General features: G+C 41.8%; 1 protein-coding gene and 2 long non-coding RNA genes across 3 annotated transcripts in view; 1 reads left to right on the top strand and 2 right to left on the bottom strand.

Annotated features, from left to right (window-relative positions):
• Positions 1-21,566, bottom strand: part of LOC308475904 — a 468,022-nt gene that overhangs the window by 343,917 nt on the left and 102,539 nt on the right. The gene's annotated exons all lie outside the window — the stretch shown is intronic.
• RAP2A (RAP2A, member of RAS oncogene family) lies at positions 1,223-18,990 on the bottom strand. Its single transcript, XM_081003322.1, has 2 exons — positions 18,575-18,990; positions 1,223-5,407 (listed from the first exon to the last, which is right to left on the bottom strand). Exons 1-2 carry the CDS (start codon positions 18,886-18,888, stop codon positions 5,170-5,172), a joined length of 552 nt encoding a protein of 183 aa, XP_080859448.1. The 5' UTR covers positions 18,889-18,990; the 3' UTR covers positions 1,223-5,169.
• On the top strand, positions 19,606-21,329 carry LOC308476444. Its single transcript, XR_013985903.1, has 2 exons — positions 19,606-20,586; positions 20,952-21,329. It is a non-coding gene; the product is annotated as an uncharacterized lncRNA (long non-coding RNA).

Here is a 21,566-nt window from a genome sequence, read left to right as displayed (position 1 = left end):
ATGCCTGTGCAATAGTTACAGGTGCGTCAATTAGAAGGCAACAAATAGGTCATTTGCTGGATTGGTTGATGCACTATGAAGCTTGAAAGGGGGGTTTAAAATTTTATTTTCTGGAATACATGGGAAAATATTAAAATCAAATGTCAATAATCCCTTGATTTACAAATCAGTAGAAGATCAAACAGCTATAGAGATTTTATTTTGACATTTTTCATTGAGGAAAACAGTTTAACAGTAATATGTGGTTTCATTATGCTTTTTTTTTTTAAATTGCTGTAAACTAACGTGTACCATTTAAATTTTTTGTTGAAAAAGCATTCTTGGAGACTTTATAAAAATGTTAAACCTCATGGGCAGGGGGAGGATGAGAGGAGACAAGAACTCGTAGTCTGCAGGACCCTATATAGTGACTCTCATTTGCAAAACACACACATATATTGCTAAATGGGTGGAATGCTACCAGAGGCCTCCAAAAGGACTTGGGCCAAAACTGCAGTAGAAATGGGCCTATACTGTAGAATGAATGGGCCAGTTATCAGTAGCAAGACCAGCTGACGGCTGTGTACAATTAGCAGCATTTGTCAATCTCCACAGCCCTAGCCATGGAATACATCGTTCTCACAATGTGTGCCAGCCTCTAGTGTTTGGCACCTGAGTGCCCGCATGGCTTCGAAACAAAAACCACCCAATACTCATTGCTATCTTACACAATGAGGTATTTCATCCATACTGGCATGACTACAATGCAACTGCTAATCAATGTCAGTTGGCTGGAACAATCGTGTTAACATTAGCACTACCACTGTCGAAACTGTACTGTCAGGTCCAAGCTAACTGTACCATTGCACACTGCAACAGAAGCTCCCCAAAAGGTAACCATCTAGAAATAGTGGATTTGATGCACATCATTTCTTTTTAAATCAAGGCTTGGCTGATATCAGTATGTGGACTGTTTTATTACCCTTTGTGCACTGCTGATATTTTAGTTCAACCTTTTGTGCTTCTTGGAAATATGATGCCTTACAAAAGCATTACCAAAATGATCTACTTTGAATTCCACTCACCAAAAATATAGGGCAAATGTGCTCCTTTCTAGGACAGACGAGAGCTAGCTGCATTCTGAACAAGCAGAGCATAGTAAAGACTGTCACTCTTTGATTTGTATTTTTTTATTTTCGCTAGAAAAGAAGGAAGTGAATGGTGCAAAGAACCCCAACAGACATTTCATTAAATAAATTTATTTGTTAAAATAATTTAACTCCAAATACAACTGCTGAGTTTGCATTGAGTTCTATGTACAATTTGATTTATTTTGAAACATCATGATTTAAACAACTGACACCTTATAAAACTTGCTGCATTTTTTTTTTCAGTTATCAGTTGTAACAGAGCTCAACAATCAACTGTTAAATATCTTTATTCAACTCTAGGAAATCCCAAATTGTCAATGGTTAAGCCTAGTTTTCAAAAACACACTGCAATCATTTCTGGAAACCTCGATCAAGAACTGACAGAGGAATAATGCACATTAGAATTCCTGCAGCTGCCAAATTTGCTTTGCCATGGAGTTTTGTAATTACAGTCCAAGTGGTGCTTCAGCTGCACACTGGTGAAAAATCATGCATCCCTCCACCCTAAGATGACAGTAGGCAGCATGTGTTACATAGAAAAGTAAATACCAGTACATTTTCCCACAGACATTAATGGCAATTTTAGAATTAGGAGTGTAGGTAAAAGGACTGTTCTATTGTTGGTCCTATCAGAAGAAAAAGTCCTGAAAAGCTGCTATGAATATTTGCTGGGGGTGGTGGGCAGGGGGGGTACCTTACCTAAAGAAAGAAACAAACCACAAAACCTTTAGAGCTTATACTGGTTTGATTAACGTTTGCAAAGGGCAAAGGAGGAATTATTTTCCCCTTCTATTTTCAAAAGAAGTTACAACCATTTATATGACAATATAAACTTAAAAATGCCAGCTGCAGAAAAATACAAAGCTCTATAAGAAAAGCTAAAGAATAGTAGGTCTTTGGATTAAATTATAATATTTTAAGGCATGTTATACCCCCCCAAAAAAATTACTACCATTGGAATCTGATTGGGATACAAAAATAAGCAGTCATCCTTAACGAGCTACTCCCAATAAGTATAATGGCACTGATGCATGCCAGTGTGCCCCTAGTGCGCATTTATACATGAGGGAGTGCTACCACTGCGATATGTTTCAGGAAGTTACAGGGTCTATACTTGAAGAGTGTGACTAACCCAGTGGCATGGGTCTAGGAATGCCAAGTGGTCTGGGTCAGAGGGGGGTGGCAATCACCTGACTCAATTCTAAGCACAACTTCAGTGTCAGCCAGCAGTGGGGCAGGGATAAAATCTTGATGCAACGGAGACATGTCCAGGAGAAGCCCCTCACTGGAATAGGCTAGAAAGAGGGGAGGGAGAAATCAACACAGGAGCAATGGCACCTCTTGAATTGGCACTAGATAACTGGTGACACAAGACACCCATTTGACCTGTGACTCACTCTGCTGGCCTAAACACATGACATGGGGGCAAAATCCCATGTCAATGTAAGTAACTGCAGCTCTCCTGCCAATTTAAAATATTTTAGCCAAGTCCATCCTTTAATGTCCCACTATAGTAGATTTCCCCAGCATGGTGTCCTCCAGAAGTTCTGAACAGCAACTCCCATTTTCTCTTACCGCTGGCCATACTGGCTGGGAATCATGGGATTTGTAGTCCAAAACATCTGGCGGGCACCAGGGTTGGGCACTATAACCATGTAAGCAGAACCCAAGCAGCACACAGTATGCCTCTTTAGAATTACACATCACATAAAACTGTTACAATTTGTGGGAATACACAATGCTTTGTCTCTAAAAAACAGCAATAAGCATTATCAAGGAAGTACTTTTCTGTTCAAATCCACCACATTATGCAATGACTTCCACATTAAAAGCATGCCCATTATTATTTTTTTACCAAAAATGCTATTTATGTCTTTCAGTCATCTTACCTGTGTCACTGTTATGACTGCATAAACTACTTGGCATGCAAGACAGGAACCATGTTTGGAATAAGCAAAAAATGTAATCAATGTTTAGGTTATATCTGTCCATCTCATTTATTTCAATGGTAAAGCTGGTTATTTTCCTAAGAGACAAAGCAATTCCTTCTGAAACCTTTTAAGGACCATGAACTCATGACAGTTCCCCACTCCGCATGCAAGCTATCAATGCGCTATGCATTAAGTGCCACAACTCCGTAGGCTGTGCAAGCTGCTTGGGAAGGAGCTACATTTTTCGAGTGGGACCTCATGTTTAGCATTACACTCTTTGCGTTTTTGATTTAAAGAAAAAACCATGCAAGGACTAAGGCAATAGTGGCCTATAATCATCCATCATTTTTCTTAAACTGTTAGAAAGTGAACTAAACTAAACGTGTTCCGCAGTGTCAGAAATAAAGTGGCCCAGTGTTGCCAATATTTCTTTTTAAAAAATGCTTCTGAATTCAGTTTCTTTAGACACACTTTAGATTGCAGGTTGTTTTTCTGCTGATGGAGGCAAACATCTCAGAACTCAAGTTCATTACAGCATTTGTAAAAAGTCACACACTCACCCACCGACACGCACACAAGACACATACAGGCCTCTCCACTCGTCTACACAAGAAACTACACAGCTACTCCACAAGACTGCAAAACCAAACTGTGGGGTGGTATTTGGACCACAGGCTCAGTGATATTGCATTTTAAAGGCCAAAATCATCCATAAAGGTCCAGCTCAACATGATCACTCCAGCATTTCAAACTTAGACATTCTGATTGGAAATTTCCTTGATTGTAAAACATCAGAATAGATATAACTGGTGCTGTTAAGTCATGCAAATTATAAGTATTCCACTGCTATGAAAATTAAGACCAGAGGCTGAGCACCATTTCAAAACAATGTTTCACTCACTATTTGTCACGGCAATAACCAGGGCAACAGGATCACTGTATGGCAGCACCTGACTAGCATGTTAGGCAACTGAAGAAAAGAACCTTTTCCTTGCTCATCTATGGAATTACAACATTGTGTATTCAACTTCTGAGTCTAAGTAACTTGCACAGTTAATTCAATCAACCAGTTGCCAATAGTAAAGCTATAAAATAGCAAACTTGAATTCCATAGGTATCACATCAAAGACGTAGCCCTTAAAGGCAAGAAATAAACTGGTATCCTTAAACTTAAAAATGCAGGATGCTCAGACAGTCCCCATGAGGTTTCTGCAAAAGGAACATCTGGATACAACATGGCTTCATTTTCCTTACAAGGTGGTACTTGTTAATGTGCTAAAATTTCCTTGTTAGTAAGGCTAAGCAAATTTTTACCCCCATCACAGTTGCTTCTTCCTGTTTCAGTAAAGAGATGAAGACATTTCCCACTTTGTAAACAGAGGGTTGTTTGGTTTCTTGAATGAACAGCATCCAAAGCAATCCACCATTTCTGAATACCAATGCAGAATATTTAACACATTCCAGTGTCCCACTATTCTCTTCACAAGCCGTTGATTTTTCAGAGCTCCTCTCTTTACTTTCAAGTACAGGTGGAATATTTTCCTTTTCGCATGATGGGATAATAGAAAAGAATCAAATTTAAAGGGGGGTGGGGGACCAACTACATCAACTTGCCAATAATCCTACTAACGCTTGTGTCAAGGATGGAATTAGCATATTTGACCTAGTAAACTTGGCCACAAGTGACAAGTCCTGAAATTCAATATGCAGACACATACACTTTGTTAACCTGTATTTATCAGTGGAGAATATGTAGAGTGCAAAGTGTCTTTGCTGGTGCTCTCCCATTCACCATCAACAACAACTTAAAGCAGCAGCTGTTGTCTGACAAAGCCAACATACACTGTTTGTGCTCACCCTGTAAATCTGTTGGCTGTGTCACAGATCTGCAGGTGCAGGAGATGTGCTGCAGGCAAGTGAACTGTAGAAACTTATCCCAAATTCTTTCACTAAACTGATCAACTTCAATGTTCCGCTTGCAGTTAATGCTGCCACTCCACTTTGGATTTATCCCCCGAGACCCAATTTTAAACCACGAAGCGAAGTAGTCAGTTGTATCATCTTACCAAAAATACAGCAAATCAGGTCCAATTCCATCATTTGGAATGCTATTGTATATTACATGCAGAACAGCATGGATCATCTTTATCTGGCTGAGAGGCATAGTTCATCTGTCTGACAATCTCTGCAAAGAGTTCATCCACCATTGTTTTACTTTTGGCAGAAGTCTCCATAAAAGGACAGCCCCATTCTTCAGCCAGGGCTCTGCCTTCATTTGACGAAACTTCCCTCTCACTCTCCAGGTCCACTTTATTTCCAACCAGGATTACAGGCACCTTCTCATACCTGCAATTAGATACAAAAACAAGGTTGAAGCCCTTTGCAATCTTAAGGAAAACAATAAAGCCTAATATACTGCTACAGAATCTTGGATTTGAAAAACGGTACAATGAAGATTTGGCAATGTGGCTCATTTTGGGAATCTTTAGCCCAGTTTTCTAGCTACTTTCAGCGTTGCTTCACATGATGTTTCAAAATGAAGAACAGAATGTTCACCAGTATATAACCATCTACTGAAATGTTAGTACTTTCCCACAACATGTTTGTCTCTAAAAAGCTTCAATAAGGCGGGGGGGGGGGAGGGGAGGGAGAGAAAGGTGGGGGGATAGCTTGGTTCACATGAGGAAAGTGGTTTGGCCATTTATGCCCACACTTTTCTCTGTTCCTCCTTGCACCTACTCTCTTGCCTGTTTTCACACAGTAGCAACACCTCCGGTGGAATTCTATCTGTTATATTTTAGCTGCCCAATCAGAATGAATTTCAGGAACCCCAAAGTTGTATTGAAAAAATAGGACTTTCAAGCCGCCTGGCCTCCAAATGGCAACTAGGCATTCTGCTTTGGTAACTGTAACCATGGTTCAAGGAGCCATTTGGCGCCTAGCTTATGTATCTGAGTTTCTAACACTGGTAATGTTGTCACTGCACCAAGAAATCACCTGTCAGAAACCGGTGAGATCCAGGGTTGGTTCCCACCCCCAATATGTGCACATATTATTTTAATCTGGAAATCTTTGAAGTGGGTAGAGAAAAGAGCCCATTCCACGTGTCTTCCAGAATAAAGATACAGTGTGCTGAAATGTACCAAAGTGCATGGTGTTCTTGCAGCATTTCAGAAAGCAGAAGTGTTGGGAGACATTTTACATCTGTAGTCATCTATGATTCATGCTTCACCAAATATCCTTATTTTAAAGTAATGCTGCAATGCAGAAATCAATAGAGCCATGGCAAAAGCAGCTGTAACACGAACTTCCTTCTAGCAACACAGTTGTATTCAAAGGTTACATGTTTCCACCACAAATGTTGGCATTTTTTCTTAATGCACACAAAACAAATGCAATTCGGGGAAATAATAAAACCAGACTTTTTTTATGGGCGCTTAAGCCTTGCATGCTCACACTTGTTTGGGATTTGCAGATGTTCAACATGCAGTGGCAAGCGAGTTGCTCATGGAGGGGAGAGGTTGTGTTGTATTTTAAAGAAAGGCCGGTTAACCCTGAAGTACAACCACTTAAGTGGAACAATGGGTCAGTGTGCCTTGCTGTTAACCAGAAGGTTGGTGGTTCAAGCCCACCCAGGGACGGCTGTGGGTGGGATTCCTGCATTGCAGGCAGTTGGACTAGATAACCCCGGAGGTCCCTTTTGTGCAGATTGTGCAGATAAAATATCACAGATAGAATTCTAAAGGAAGTGTTGTTAGTGTGCGAAAACAAGCAAGATCCAAGGATTCCCAGGCATGAACCTCCAGATGGTGGAGACATCAGGCGTCATCCTGACACCTGGCAATCTTCACTTGGTTGCAAGTGGCCAATATCCAGGTGCAAAATGGAATATTTTGAACACTGGTTTGTAACATCGCCTAAAAACCATCATCTACTGCAATGTGCATAAGGGGAACAAGCTGCTGTGAACCTTGAGTGCTTCCCATGTAGTCAAATTCAGAAGCTTCCACTTATCACAACTTGCTGTGTCATCTAGACTCAGAAATGCAATTCACATTGAGAATGGTTACTTTAAATAAGCCAGTTTCAGTAACCATGGTTTAAAAGTTGGCTTGTTTGAAACTAATCATAATTAACATTAACCACAATGGCTTGGTCTGCACACAACGCTAAACCATGATGCGTTAAACTATGGCTTATTAAACTACCGTTTAGTGTTATGTGTGAACCCAGCACAGCAGTTTAATGATATTTTACCTATGGTTAAAGGTTGCTCATTAATCAAGGTTTATAGTTGGTATATACCTTAGTTAACATTAACCATAGCTTAAGAATTATGTGTGAATCTGGGCTGCCTTCTTAACTATGGTTAAAGAGCAGTCACTACCCAAAAGCAACAGAGCCATGAGTGAAGAGTATCAAGAATGTCAAACAGCTCTCAAAGCTTGGCTGCTCCCACTAGTGCTTTTAACAATTCTGTAATGCAATAAACAAAGGTTTAAGTGATAACTTGCCAGACACCTCAGTGTTAACCATGATTTGCTACTAAATCTGGTTTAGCACTGTGTGAACCAAGCCGATGCCACTCTGGATGGTAAGATATAAAATATGTTTGACTGTACACTACACAACTCTTTTTAGAACATCCCCCAAATTCGAAGCATTTCTTTAGCATCACCAGCTTTCTTTGAATCTCTACGTTACATTGGATAGTTACAAGTAGTAAAGAATGTTCTGACCCTTTTATGCACAGCTTTCATCAGAGAGGAGAACTAACAGATACTGAATTAAAGTCTACTGATTCTAACGCAATCTCTCATCTTCAGTGAAAAGCAGGGTATTATGATTGCCATCCCTCGCCCCAATATTTAAATATTGTGCTGTAACATGAGGACTGAGCAGAGCATGTTTAAACCACAATATTTGCTGCCTATGCATGCAAACCCAACTTAGTAATGACAATTACAACATTTGAAGACTGCCAATCAGCTATGTACTCTAAGAGAATTACTAGTCTTATTTTTATCAAGAGCTAAACATAAAATTCTGACAACAGCACAGATGTTGATTGATAAGACTTTCCTTTAAAAACAACAACACATTTCATTGAAGAATGATTTGCTGTTAAGTCTTATGTCAAAATCTCTCAGGGATAGAAAGACATAGCATTTCCTTTAAACCTTGAATTTCCCATGAATATCTGAGCTTCAATAATCCACTATAAAATCTCTTGATGTGTGTACATGGAGGGTGGGACTACTGGATATTCAACTTCCCTCCTGAATATCTGATCTGAAATCATCTTTGAAGTTCTGGAGTGGGACACCTGCCAGAACTCTTAAGGCAGCCTGAGAATGTTCCTGAATGAGGCTCTGTGCATGTACATGACCCATGTGTTTGACTGCACAGGTACCAAGAAGAAGAAGCACGTTTCCCAAGAAGTTTTTGGAGGGGTTTGAAGGCCTGGAGAAGGAATGGAGGTCCTCAGCAATCGTAGACCATGTGCAGGATTTCACATGCAGTACTCTGGATTCTACCCTATAGTGGGGATTCAATAAAGAGTTTATCCAGATGGACAACCCTCTGGCACTCCAACTCGAGAAGTGTGAGAAGCACGGAGCTAGAACCTAAACATCCAGAGCAATGGTTCTTTCTAGAAAAGACATTTCCCCCCAAAATAATTACATCATCCTCTGAAACTCCCCCCCATACAAAACACCAGCAAACTATCACAAATCAACTGAACAGCGGCTTAAAATCCAGCACATTGCACTAACATCCGCCTCTAAAAATGTATCTCGCAGAAGACAGGCAGAGGGTTCATTTGATAAAAACCAAATGTCTGAAGGAGAAAAAACAATTCTGAATTGATGCAAGTTCGCTTTTTATTTTTAAATTTCTATGATAGCAAGACCTCAGTACAAACACCACTGCTGCTGTCTTAAATATTTCTTGGGAAAACAGCGTCAAGGGGAAGGAAATCCTTTGGATTCCATCCATGGAATACCATAGCCCACAAGATACATGGGCTGCATGAACAGAAACTCTGGATCACCCTCCTAGGCGGCATAAAAGCTCTGTTCATTTGTAAGTCAGCTTGCTGTGATGATGCCAATTAGTGTGCACTTTTGTTTACAAAATATCCTTTACAAATGGGAAATGTGGTTTAAATTTACCTCCTTCTGCACATACACACCCATTCATACAACAAACCATTTCCCCACCTTTGATCAGGCCGAAAAATTTACTCCTTTTCATAATCCTCCTTATCCTTCTCTGATGTATCTCACATCTTAGGCTATGGAACAGGAATGTTTTTCTAGTGTACATCCCACATCTTTCTCAATGTATGCCTTGGTTCCCTGAGCAGTTTCTGGTACATAAATGACAGAGAGGCCACAACTGGAAAATATTGCTTAGGCATAATAAAGTTTCTAGAATCTTCCCTACAATCAGCACATAGAAGTCTACTTTTAAACAAACACTGAGATTTCTCAAAGAAACACATATTTTATTTCACCTAACGAAGCCAAGAGGCCCAGATTTTGTATGGCACATAAACATGTGCCAGAAGTAAAAAGCGAAATAGATAATATTGTTATCCAGAGATGACATGTATTTTTACAGGTTTAATGCCAGGAAAATGTATTAAGGTGAATTACTTTTTCAGACTTTAACCAACTGGTGGCATATTATCCTCATTAAATAAGCATGCAGAATTTTAAAATTTCAATGCTTTAACATAACTGGAGCAGAGCTTCTTGGCTGCCAAAACAAATTTGGCTACCAGACATGTAATTTGTAGATATTTATTGGTTAAGAGTTCAACTATCACTTCCTGGAGGGATTGGCCTTACAGTGAACTTTTATTTAAAATATAACACTGCTAGGAAAACATTTCAAATTCCTAGGACCTAGAAGCCAATATTTAGGAATCCAGGATTTTCCCATATATCAGGCAGCTCATATCTGAACCATATTATCTGCTCTTCTCTTCCTCCCTCACCATGCAATTACTCAGAACATCATAGAAGTGGAATGATCTCATCAACTTGCCCAGCTCAAGTTATTTAGTACCTAAAATTCAAGGCTACCAACTATTTTGATTGTGTGTACAATGTACATTATCCACATAGCACCGATGCTAAGTGTCTTTCCATTAGGATGAACTGGAACTAAGTTACATTTCAGATATAATTCAAAGTCTACTGGTGAAACTATTTCCCCCTAAAACCAATGCCTGGATTTCTACTGCAGTAATTATTTTTTCCAGAAGTGCAGATGTGTTTGGGTTCCATTAATATAGAAAGAAAATTCCAGTTTTAAATGTTCCTATTTGCAATTATTGTACTAATTCTGACTGTGAATAAAATCAATTTATTCACCCCCTGTTCAAAGTCTAGACATAGAGAAATGAATGTGCGCAGAAGCAAAAACATGGCAGTTGTTGCCCCATATATTTCATTTCCAAGAAAACGTTATGGCTATACAAAAAAACCTTTCAAATCTGATAATCCTGACCGAAGAGTAGATCAGACAAAAATCTACATTTTAACTACAATGATTTATGTGTATCAGTTAATGCTCCCAATCCTAACTTTTGCAAGGCTACCACTTGCAAACAACTTTTAACAACAAACAACTTTTAAAGTGATCTTGGGAATAGATACAAGCAGAAGAATCAGCTGGCTGATCTAGGTATACAAATCTTTTCCAAGGATAAAACAACAGGTAGGATTCGATGGAAATCTAGGATGCTCTACAACAAGTCATAGGCAAACTCAGCCCTCCAGATGTTTTGAGACTACAATTCCCATCATCCCTGACCACTGGTCCTGTTAGCTAGGGATGATGGGAGCTGTAGTCCAAAAACAGCTGGCGGGTCGAGTTTTCCTATGCCTACTCTACAAGCACCATATTATGCGATTAAGCAATGCCACTGCAACCTTCTAATGCAGTGGTTCCTACTGTGGATGCACTGTTTTTCAAAAGCCAAGCCATGGACCTTTGAAAATTTAGATATCTCTATGGTAGTTTTGGTTATGTGAATGGTGCCATGGGCCCCCCGGGGTCCATGGACCACCAACTGGGAACTGTTGTTCTAATGCATAAGCTAGCCTTTCCAAACTTGGCTCTATCTAGATACTTTGGCCTGTCCCAGCCCACACAGAACTAAATCAGGCATAAGGAAAGCTGTCATTCAGTTGCAACTTCTTACTATTCACCCAACTGCTCACCATTTTTGTTGCTTCGCATTATACAAATCTAGATGGCATAGGTATATAAAATTATTCCTGATGTGGAGAAAGTGGTTAGAGAGAGATGCTTTTCTACCTCTCAGAAATACTGGAACCTTGGTTTCTCCAATGAAGATGAATGGTGGGAAATTCCGGACAGGCAAAAAAGGTGCTAGTTCACAGAACACATAATTAAAATTTAAGACTTCATTGCCAAATTATGGGGTGGTGTCCATCAACTCAGATATCTCTAAAATGGAATTAGGCAGCCCTGTTCAGGGAAGATTTTTTAAATAGTTGATGTTTTATTGTTTTTTAATATTTTGTTGGGAGTAGCCCAGAGTGGCTGGGACAACACAAATGGACAGCACATAAATAATAAAATTATTGTTGTTGCTATACTATTACTATTATTATTACTGCTACATGTTACCTCCAAGACCAGAAGCAGCATGACTCTAAACACCAGTGCCCATGGAACAACTGCAGGAGCAACTTATTGCCCTCATATTATATTTGTGGACTTCCTAGTGACATTTGACTGATCCGTGTGAGAAATGGGTGCAATAGTTAGGTCTTGGGTCTGATCCAGAATACATAAACTTACACTGTAGTAAGTCCCCTTTGCCCCACCCTACCCCACATATAAAATGGAATTACAGAGCGCCTGAGAATTCTGATGACATCTTTGAAGCTACAACAACATTTTTACTTATTCCCTAGAAAAATATTTTAGGATATAATGTTTTCCCATACTCAATCTTTCCCAAACACCTCATTACAAAGAGGATTTTAATCTGCTGTGCCAAAAAGCCATATAGTGTTCAGAACACCTCTCAACAAACCACAAAAATCCTTTCTGGGAAAGTGCAAGCCTTAAGAGGAGGAAATCTTATCCCGATAACTGTACAAATATTTTAAAACCCAGTTTCACTGCAAACGCTGTTCTAGCATGCAAGTGATGTGTCAAAATCTACCTAGTAATTATAAATGATATCTGCTCCTTCTCCTACAAAACATTTCTTAATCTGTGCTTCTGTAAGCAAACTACTTTTAACTTTTGAAAGCTTACACTGGTATATCCTTTTTAGCCTTTGTTGAAGTAGTCACCTGCTGTTTTATTCTGTTTTTTTAACCCCACAATTTAGAAAGGGTTAACAGTTGAGCCAGGTTCTCTTAAGGTAGAATTCTTTAGAAACCTCTCCTCTTAATCTCCTTATGTGCAAGTACTGTACTGGCAAAAAACTGTTGACTCGCCTTTTCATTTATTTCTCAAGACCGTTTCTATGGCTTGAACCTGTTAGAATCAACAATATCCATGTTGTTAAAACTGAGAATTATTATTTCTGTAATGACAGACATTGAAAAATGATTTGAAAATAAAAAATAGAATTTTCAGGTACTTAGAATGTACGTTTCTTTTTAAAATCTGTAGTTGTTGGGAAAGAATAAATTATCCATAATTAGAAAATATTTTGCAAAGAATTCAAGGAAAATTTTAATTAACCAAAATTTGGTTAAACCAAGTTTCCTATTTCATTGGAAAAGTTAGTAATGACTTAGGACTGGATCAAAGTTTAAGTGTGCACAATAGGACTGGCAGAAGCTGATTTCTGTGCCCCTCTCCTTCCAACAGCAGCTGACCCTACAAAATGCTCTCCTGAAAATGAGGGAACCTGCCAAATAGGGTGATCTGTTGTGCAGGAGACTGACAGGTTCCCTGAAAACTGGACGGCTACTGTAGGGAGAAGGGGACAAGAAGTCAGTTTCAAAAAGTCCCCGGATGCACTTTGGATCCAGCTTGGTGTTCCTAGTGAAACCCATCAGAACAAAGTTCAACTTAGTCTGGTCCCAACCCAATATCATTATCTCTAACTTCTGAACCTTTCGGCATTTAAAATAAAGATATGATGGAGGTTTCAAACAATAACTGGGCCAAACATAGGCAGAACATTGAATGTATTCTGGAAGCTACTAGGGCCTTTTCTTTTTTAAAAAAATGTTGAAATGACAGTAGGACCACAAATGAATTAGCTTAGGTGCTTTTGCCCCAGCAAGTCTCCAGCTGCAGGGGGGAAATGAATAGTGAAATCTTCAAAACATCACAATTAGCAGCACTTTTTCCAGTCTGTAGTACGTTAGTGTCCTAAACACTGGATCACGCTGCAACATGAAAATCCATCACATGTATATTCTTATCTAATGTCATAGATTTATAGAATCGTGGAGCTGGAAGAGACCACAAGGGTCACGCAGTGAAATTCCAAGCAATGCAGGAATCTTTTTGCCCAACACGGGGCTCAAACACACAACCCTGAAATAAAGAGTCTCATACTCTGAGTTATCCCTAGTCAGCTCAAAAACAATCTTAACAATGCCTGCAACCTTGGCATTCTTATGATCTGAGCTATCCAGGCTAAATTTTCTGCCCTAAATTTGTTGTTATGCTTTTTCCTTTAAAAGATTCCTGCCCATGTTACTGTGGCTTGCTATCTTCTGCTTCAGAACTAAGCATGCTCAATTATAGACTACAGGGGTGGATATCTTGCCAAGAAAGGCGGAGGTACTACAATGCTACAGTTGTAGTTTTAGCAAGATACAGGTTCAGCAGATGTCTACTTTTTACTACAAGTGGTATAGAAGGTGATATTTCAAAGACTGACAATCTTTTTGAAAGTTTCGTGAAAGACAAGGCACAAAGTTTTGGAGATTTAGTTGCACAAGAACCAACATTTATGGCTCTCTTCAGGTTGCAGGATGTGGACTGAGTGTACATAACTTGAACTTTCTCCTCTAGATATACGGTTACGTAATTTTTCACTGTGTGAAAATTACGTAGTGTTTCCAAAACACTAATATCATGGTCACTGGGTGGAAACACATGGTAAAATAGTCTCATGATCATTTCATAACATGCCTGAAAACAAAAAAACCAAACACTTCTCAATCCACATCTTAACATAGAATGATGATTACTTGAATTAGCCTGAAATCAGCACTGAGATTTACAGTAAAGTCCATCCTGTGGTTCATTCTATTACAGTAGTTTGAGCATGATTACTGCTAAAAGATGTGTAGACTGACATGGATGCTGCAGAAGACATTCCACATACGATCTCTGTATCTGCCAAATTGCACGGAAAGTCTCCAAGCCAGCAGGAGGAACGCTACCCCCAAGGAAGCATGCAAACTGGCAGATCCAGATAGGAACCCCATTATTCTTGTTATGACATCTGCGAGGAAGTAATGGAGGGCAGCTAGAGTTGGTGGCAAACAAAGCACTGTGTAACTAGTAGAGCTCACTTTATTGACCCACGTTGTTCTGTTGTGATGCAACCTGTGTTTCAAAATTTCAAGTAGTGTAATAAGACAACCCAAAAAATAGCAAGTTCTATACACTTTACCAAGGACCTGGAAACTGTCACAACCTGCTTGTAATTGCCTTGTCTGGTGCACAGGTAGTGGGCTTTTTCAGTTCTACTAACAAGAACCTTTGACTAGTCTCACTGGAGTTCTTAAGTTGATATTGCTTGAAAATATCCACCCTATTTGGGGAATGGGGCATATGAGCATACATGGGAGCAGCAATAGTAATCAGTCATCGGGATTTTGACACTGCCTCATATACTATGATTGGTTAGTTTTGAGGATGACAGATCCTATCAAGTTTTGAGACTTGATGCTAATTTATATTTTAAAAATAGCATATAATCTAAGTTAAAAAATCGCCACAGAATTTCCTCAAAAGATTTCAGACAAATTCCACAGACTGATGGCTTTCTGTTCTCTACTGGAACTGTGGAAATGTCAAAAGAAACACAGATCATGTATCTTTACAACGTTTATCAGATATACGTGGACAAAAATACAGACTGAAAAGTAACCAGGTATCACACATGCAGGTGAGAATAGCATGTTAACCAGAAGCATAAATGGCTTAATCTTCCTTAGTCTGAAACCACTGCTCATCCCAAGGTCAGTAGCATTTTGTAGAAAACAGAAGAAAACACACAATGAAAAATCAGTAACTATATTGGTATTTCACGTGTAAATACAGAAAGCCTATGGTTAAATTTATTTGTAAGAACAGTGGTACAGATTAGCTCTGTAATTCCCAGGTGGTGGGCCCATTAGTAGACCACACACAGTTGGAGGTGGATTCTGGTGCCCAGGAAAATGGTGGTGGTGCTTATTCCAGCAGAACCAGGAAGTGAGTTCAGAAGATGGCAAAAGATGTTCTGCATGGTGCACAGCCTGGTAACGTACAGGCTACATTGGTAGGTATTTGGTCATCATTTCTCTGCACACTTCCCTAACAACAGAGGGATAGAGGGATTATTTTCCCCCACCATGAACTGCTTGTTCCTACTTGTACTTGCTTTTATCTAGGTATCTTAAAATGTTTCTAACCATGGGAAAAACAACAACTAACCCAGTTGTATGTCTTCTACTAGTGAATGTTGAAGACAAAGCTTTAAGGAAAGATATATTCCATTTCTGGATTTGGGACAGGGGACAGAAGAGTCATTAATAAAATGTCACCAATTGGTCACATTAACAACATAATGCAATAGCATCTTAATAAACTAAGAGAGCCCATCTATTCTAATTAGAACAGTTTGGTGGTTTGAAAAAAACTATGTCCACTGATACTGCCACCAATGGAATTTCAATAATAGTAGAAAAATCACAGTTAACAACTATTGCTTACAATTCTATTTCCCTCAAGGAATAGATTCCACAACATATCCTGGGAGAGATTAATGAATTCCAGAGATAGCATCACTAGCAGAATCATAGGACAAAAAAACCCCACAATTACGTAAAAATAAATACATTTACAGATGTGCCTTAATAATGGTGTGTTAAGATTAGGAAGGAATTTTATACTGTGATATCTGTGTTTTCCTCTCCTGCACTCCCAATCCTAAAGCTGCTATGGGAGACATTATGCTGGACATGACAATCATATGCTTAAAGGCTATGGGTTAAAGTAGATTAGATATTGTGCCTAAAACTACTGTTGTTAATATAATAAATGCTGTAACTTCTAGGGAAAAGGACCATGGTTTCCCAGCCCCCTGTACTTATCTGTTCCTGCCCACTTTCAAATGAGGCAAATAACACTCTTTCTTGTGAGGAGGCTTGGATGGCAGGAAAACTCACCATGCTTAGGGTTTGGGAATATGCTCCTTTAAACCAGATGCAATTCTTTATATGGGGCAGAGAATACAGGTGCCACCGCCTCCCCACTGTATGGCGCACTCTTCACTTGAACAAGACAAGCTGTTTCATTCAATTTATTTCTTGCCCCAGAGGCATTTTGTCTGCTCTTCTCCAGAGTTCAGAGTCTATGTGAAATCAGAATTGAGGATGCCCAAAGCAAGACCTTCTCTACAGTTGCACTACAGAATTTGCTCCCCAAGGAGGCCCACCAGGTACAACTCTTATATTCATTCATAAGCTTGTCAACACCATTTTCAACGGCTGGGCTTTTGGTAAACTGCAAGGCCTGTACCTTTTTATTTTACTGCCAAGGTATGGTTTGCATTTGGTTACTAAGTTTCAAACTTTGACGTTATTGCAGTATTTTATTGCTTTTTAATAGTTATCTTTCTTGTTCATTTTGAACCGCACTGGGCATAGTACAGTACTGTGAAATAGCAGCAAAGAGGCTTAAGAGGGTAATCTTTCAGTATTTAGACATGAGCAGATTCTATCATAATGCAAGAGGTTGGACCTTCAAAACCTTTTCAGCACTTAACGTTTTAGGGCTGATTTTAAAGCAGATTAAGGCATCCATCTAGACGTGTGGACACTGAAATAAGCTGATGCTGACAGGCACATCAATTATCATTTAAAAATTCTGCAGTCTTAATACTAATAATTATCAGGAATTTTTGAAGAGATGCAGCTTCTGGAAATATATTTTTCATGCTGATTAGGATGTCAAAGATCTTGCCTGAATCGCTTCAGTATGAAGAGTCAAAGAGTAAAGCTTTTCTCTAATGCCATCTTATTAAACCTTGCAAAAAAAAAAAGTAAATTAACAACCAGAAAATCAAGGAAACACCTCAATTTGATCCAGCCGGATGGAACACCCCATCAGGAGACTGGATCTAATATTACAGGGAAAGATAGTGTTTACTATGGGTAAAATTATTTTTAGTGCTTTTAGGCAGAGTTAAGTTGCTTTCAGAAGTAGAAAGTAAGACATCCCAAACCACTTGTCTGATGTATAGTTGGAGGGATGGGCATCTGTTATGCACATGTGAATAGGCAACAATACAGGCAGAGAGAATGCTCCTATAAAGCAGAAATCTAGGCAACAATAACAGGATATAAGAGGTGTTCTTTATATTCAAGTTGATGTGTAGACACATGTACAAAAACATAGGAAAGAGGAAGGTGTATTAGGGAACATGTAAGGTAACCAGCATGGTTTATGAATGCTGAAAGCCTAGATAAAGAAAGCTGGAGGTGAATATGCCAATGTTGCAGTCAGGACTTGCAGAAGTTGTGCAGGCTGTTGGGAGATGCAACACAGAGCTCCAGAAGTGGGTGGAATGAAGAACTGAAAGCTCTGTGCATGGGAACAGAATTAAAGATAGGCAAGGCAAGGGCACAGAGGACAGATAGATCTGAAGTAAGACGCCATGTGGATAAAAAAATATATATAATGTGGGTGAACAGGAATGACAAGATTTCTCACCAGGTTCCCAAGGAAGGATGCAGTGTAGGATACTGGGCATGCAATTACATTCTGGCAGCACACAAAGGGCAGGAAATTGGTTGACATACTGAGCAGGGGATGCAGGTTTGGGTGTTAAGAGGTAGGCAAGTCTCCCTGCAGTATTTAGAGAGCGCTACCTGCAGGCAGGGAGGGGGTGAAGCTGAACCAGTCAGGATGTGTAGGATTGGTCTGAGGGATGGTAGGGGTTTTTTTTGCCAGGGCAGGTAGGTTTTGACACCTTAAGCGAGGGCAGAAGGGCCCATCTGGAGGAATAAGGCAGAAGGAAAGGGTGCTGGATGAGGGTCCCGGTCCTGGAAGGCGATCCTCAAGGATGGTAGAGAGCTCCCTGCAGAGCAGTGAGGAGGAGGAGGACTGCTGGGCAACAGGCAAAGAAGGCTAGGTGGGAGCAACGCAGAGGAAACAGGGAAACGCAGAGGAGGCAGGGAAACGGGGATTTGGGTGAGGTTTTTTTGGGGGGAGAGAAGCAAGGGGTCTCTCCTAGCCAAGGCGGGGTCTCCCCCCCCCCACCGCCCCCATCCTCACCTCTTGACGCGGATGATCTGGTCTCGCATGGGGCGGATGTCCTGGAAGCTCTGCTGGTTGACGAGGCTGTAGACCAGGATGAACCCCTGCCCGTTCTTGATGTACAGGTCCCGCATGGAGGCGAACTGCTCGGTGCCGGCCGTGTCCAGGATCTCCAGCACGGAGGGCGAGGCGTCCACCTCGATCTCCTTGCGGTAGAAGTCCTCGATGGTGGGGTCGTACTTCTCGATGAAGGTGCCGGTGACGAACTGCACGGTCAGCGCCGACTTCCCCACCCCGCCCGAGCCCAGAACCACCACCTTGTACTCGCGCATCCTCTTCCCGGGCCGGGCTCCCCCGAACCGCCTCGCCCACCGGCCGCCTCAGACGCCGCCGCCGCCGCCTCTTCCTCGGGCGCTCACCCGCCCGCGGCCGCCACCGCCGCCGCGACCTCCGGCGCCGCCATGGCTGTGAGGGAGCGCGAAGGGAGGAGGCGGGTGGGCCGCTCCCGCAGCCGCAGCTGCCCCTGGGCGGCGCTACCGGTCGCCGCGGCCGCCGCCTTCACGGGCCGCTGCTAATGCGGCGGCGGCGCTCCCCTTGCTGCTGTCGGCTGCCAGCCGCGGCGGACGCCCCGCCCCCTCATTCCTCGTAACCAGGGGAACCACCAACCGGGCAGCGCCGGGGCGCCGCGTCACGTGCACGGCAGCCGCCCGTCTCCGCCAATCGCCGCTTTCAGGGGAAGTTGAATGACACACGCGCAGAGAGAGACACAGACACTCTCTCACACACCCTCCCCACCTCGTCCTCCGCCCTCTCCCCACGTGACCAGCTCTCTTCGCCTTCCCGCTGTAGCCTAGGAAACAGGAGGCCCGCCTTGCCCTCGTCGGATTTGGGAGGGCACGTGGCTCCGGACCAACCGGAGCGCGCGCCCCCCGAAAGTCGCGCGCGCGCGCCGCGGCGGCGGCCCAATCGTCGGCCGGGGTTCTGTCGCTGCTGGGAGACGCGGTGGGAAAGAGGACTCTGAGTGGCTGGCGGGCGGCGGGCGGGCTCCTTCCCCTCCCCCGCCCAACGGTCACTTTTCCCTTAGGCGGCCTCTGGGCCTGGCAGGATCCCGTCGGCCGGCGGAAGGAGAGGGGTTTTCCCTCACGGTGGCTCTCAACCCTTCCCTACTGTCCTGTTTTCAAAAGCCCAGTCCTCTGTGCTGCGCCGACGAAAATGAGAGGCTTTTTTGTTCGTTTATTTCTTACGAAGTTCCTTCTAACTTTAGTTGGTTAGCCCTGGTAACACCCGAGGTTCAATCTCCGTGCATACTCCTGCTTTCTCGGGGTTAGGCTGGATGACCCCTGTGGGTCCCTTCAAACATGATGATTCTGTGCCAACTTATTTCAGCATAGGTCTCCAGGAGGGCAGCTCACGATATGAAAATAATAAAGCGCAGTGAGGTAAAATAAACAGAATTAGCGAAGGCGGCAGCTGTCCCTACCTGGACAGGGATAATCCAGCTACTGTCTATGCTCTGGTAACTTCAAGGTTAGATTACTGCACATAGTGCTGCCTCTGAAGACGGTTCGGAATTCAGCGGCCAGGTTGCTCACTGGAGCAAGGCAGGTTGAGCATATTACACTGATCCTGGTCCGACTGCACTGCCTGCAAATTAGTTTCCTGGCCCAATTCAAAGTGCTGATTTTGACCGATTAAGCCTTAAATGGCATAGGACCGCAATACCTCAAGGACGGCCACTTTCCATATGAACGTACCCAGACCCTGAGATCATCTTCTGAGGCCCTAATTTGTGTTCCTTGTCCCTGAGAGATCTGGAGGGTGGCAACACAAGAACGGGCCTTCTCTGCAGTGGCTCCCTGTCTGTGGAATGCTCTCCCCAGGGAAGTTCACCTGGCACCTTCATTGATTGACACCCAATGGCCTTTTAAAATGTGTTGGGGAGGGAGGGGGATTACTGGTTTTTTTTACTTTTGTGTATTTTGTGTTTTTATATTTTGGTTTAACTTGGAACTGCCCTAAGACCTGCGAGTGTAGGGCAGTACAGTGGTGCCTCGCAAGACGAAATTAATTCGTTCTGCGAGTTTTTCGTCTTGCGAGTTTTTTCGTCCTGCGAAGCACGGTTTCCATTTTTTCAAAAAAATCTTCAAAAACCTCAAAAAAGGCTACCACACCGCGTGCTATGAGTTGCTCCTCGAAGTCAAGTCGCAACTGCACCTCTTCAAGCAATGCACCCTGTATTACTGTAACGGTTTTAAGAAAAAGGAAACAAACTTGCAAGACGTTTCCGTCTTGCGAAACAAACCCATAGGGAAATTCGTCTCACGAAGCAACTCAAAAAACCAAAAACTCTTTTGTCTTGCGAGTTTTTCGTCTTGCGAGGCATTCGTCTTGCGAGGTACCACTGTATACAAATTTAATAAATAGTAATTATTATTATACAGGGTGATGTACAGACTGACGTGTGTGTGTGTGTGTGTGTGTGTGTGTGTTTGTATGCAACAGGCTAAGCAACCTGTTTTACTTTTGGAGCTAGAATATAGCACATAAGAACAGCAGTATTTGCTGTATTATTTTTTTCCTTTTCTGCAGGTTTGGTACCTGCTAGAAGACAGAGAATGGAGCACAGAGACAGGATCTAGAGAGATCTCCAAGTTTTGGAATCGACCTCTGTTCAACTCCTTAAGCACTGACATAATACAGTATTGCTCTCATTATTGAGAACCGTTTCAGTCTGGCTTCAGGCCTGGTTTGGGCAGTGAAATGACACCCTGAATGATGTCTTTTATTGGGAAAGGGACAGTGGAAGTGTGACCTTGTTAATTTTCCTGGGATTTCTCAGCAACATTTGATACAGCTGACCATGATATTCTCCTGAATTGGCTCTGTGGTGTGGGAGTGAAAGGTACAGTGTTTAGGTGGTTCTGCTTGGCAGGGGGTTGGACTCGATGGCCCTTGTGGTCTCTTCCAACTCTATGATTCTATGACTACTTTCAGAGAGTAGTAGTGGAGG

Source organism: Podarcis pityusensis (assembly GCF_964106645.2).
Source record: "Podarcis pityusensis genome assembly, chromosome: 4".
Lineage (NCBI taxonomy): Eukaryota > Metazoa > Chordata > Lepidosauria > Squamata > Lacertidae > Podarcis > Podarcis pityusensis.
Note: the sequence above shows the minus strand (reverse complement) of the source record. Positions and strands in the feature narration are given on the sequence as shown.

Excerpts from the sequence above, each read along its gene's own strand:
- RAP2A (XM_081003322.1), bottom strand. The coding sequence starts at position 18,888 with ATGCGCGAGTACAAGGTGGTGGTTCTGGGCTCGGGCGGGGTGGGGAAG. Across the intron at positions 5,408-18,574 it reads CAGATCATCCGCGTCAAGAG|GTATGAGAAGGTGCCTGTAA; the intron begins GTGAGGATGGGG and ends ATCTAATTGCAG.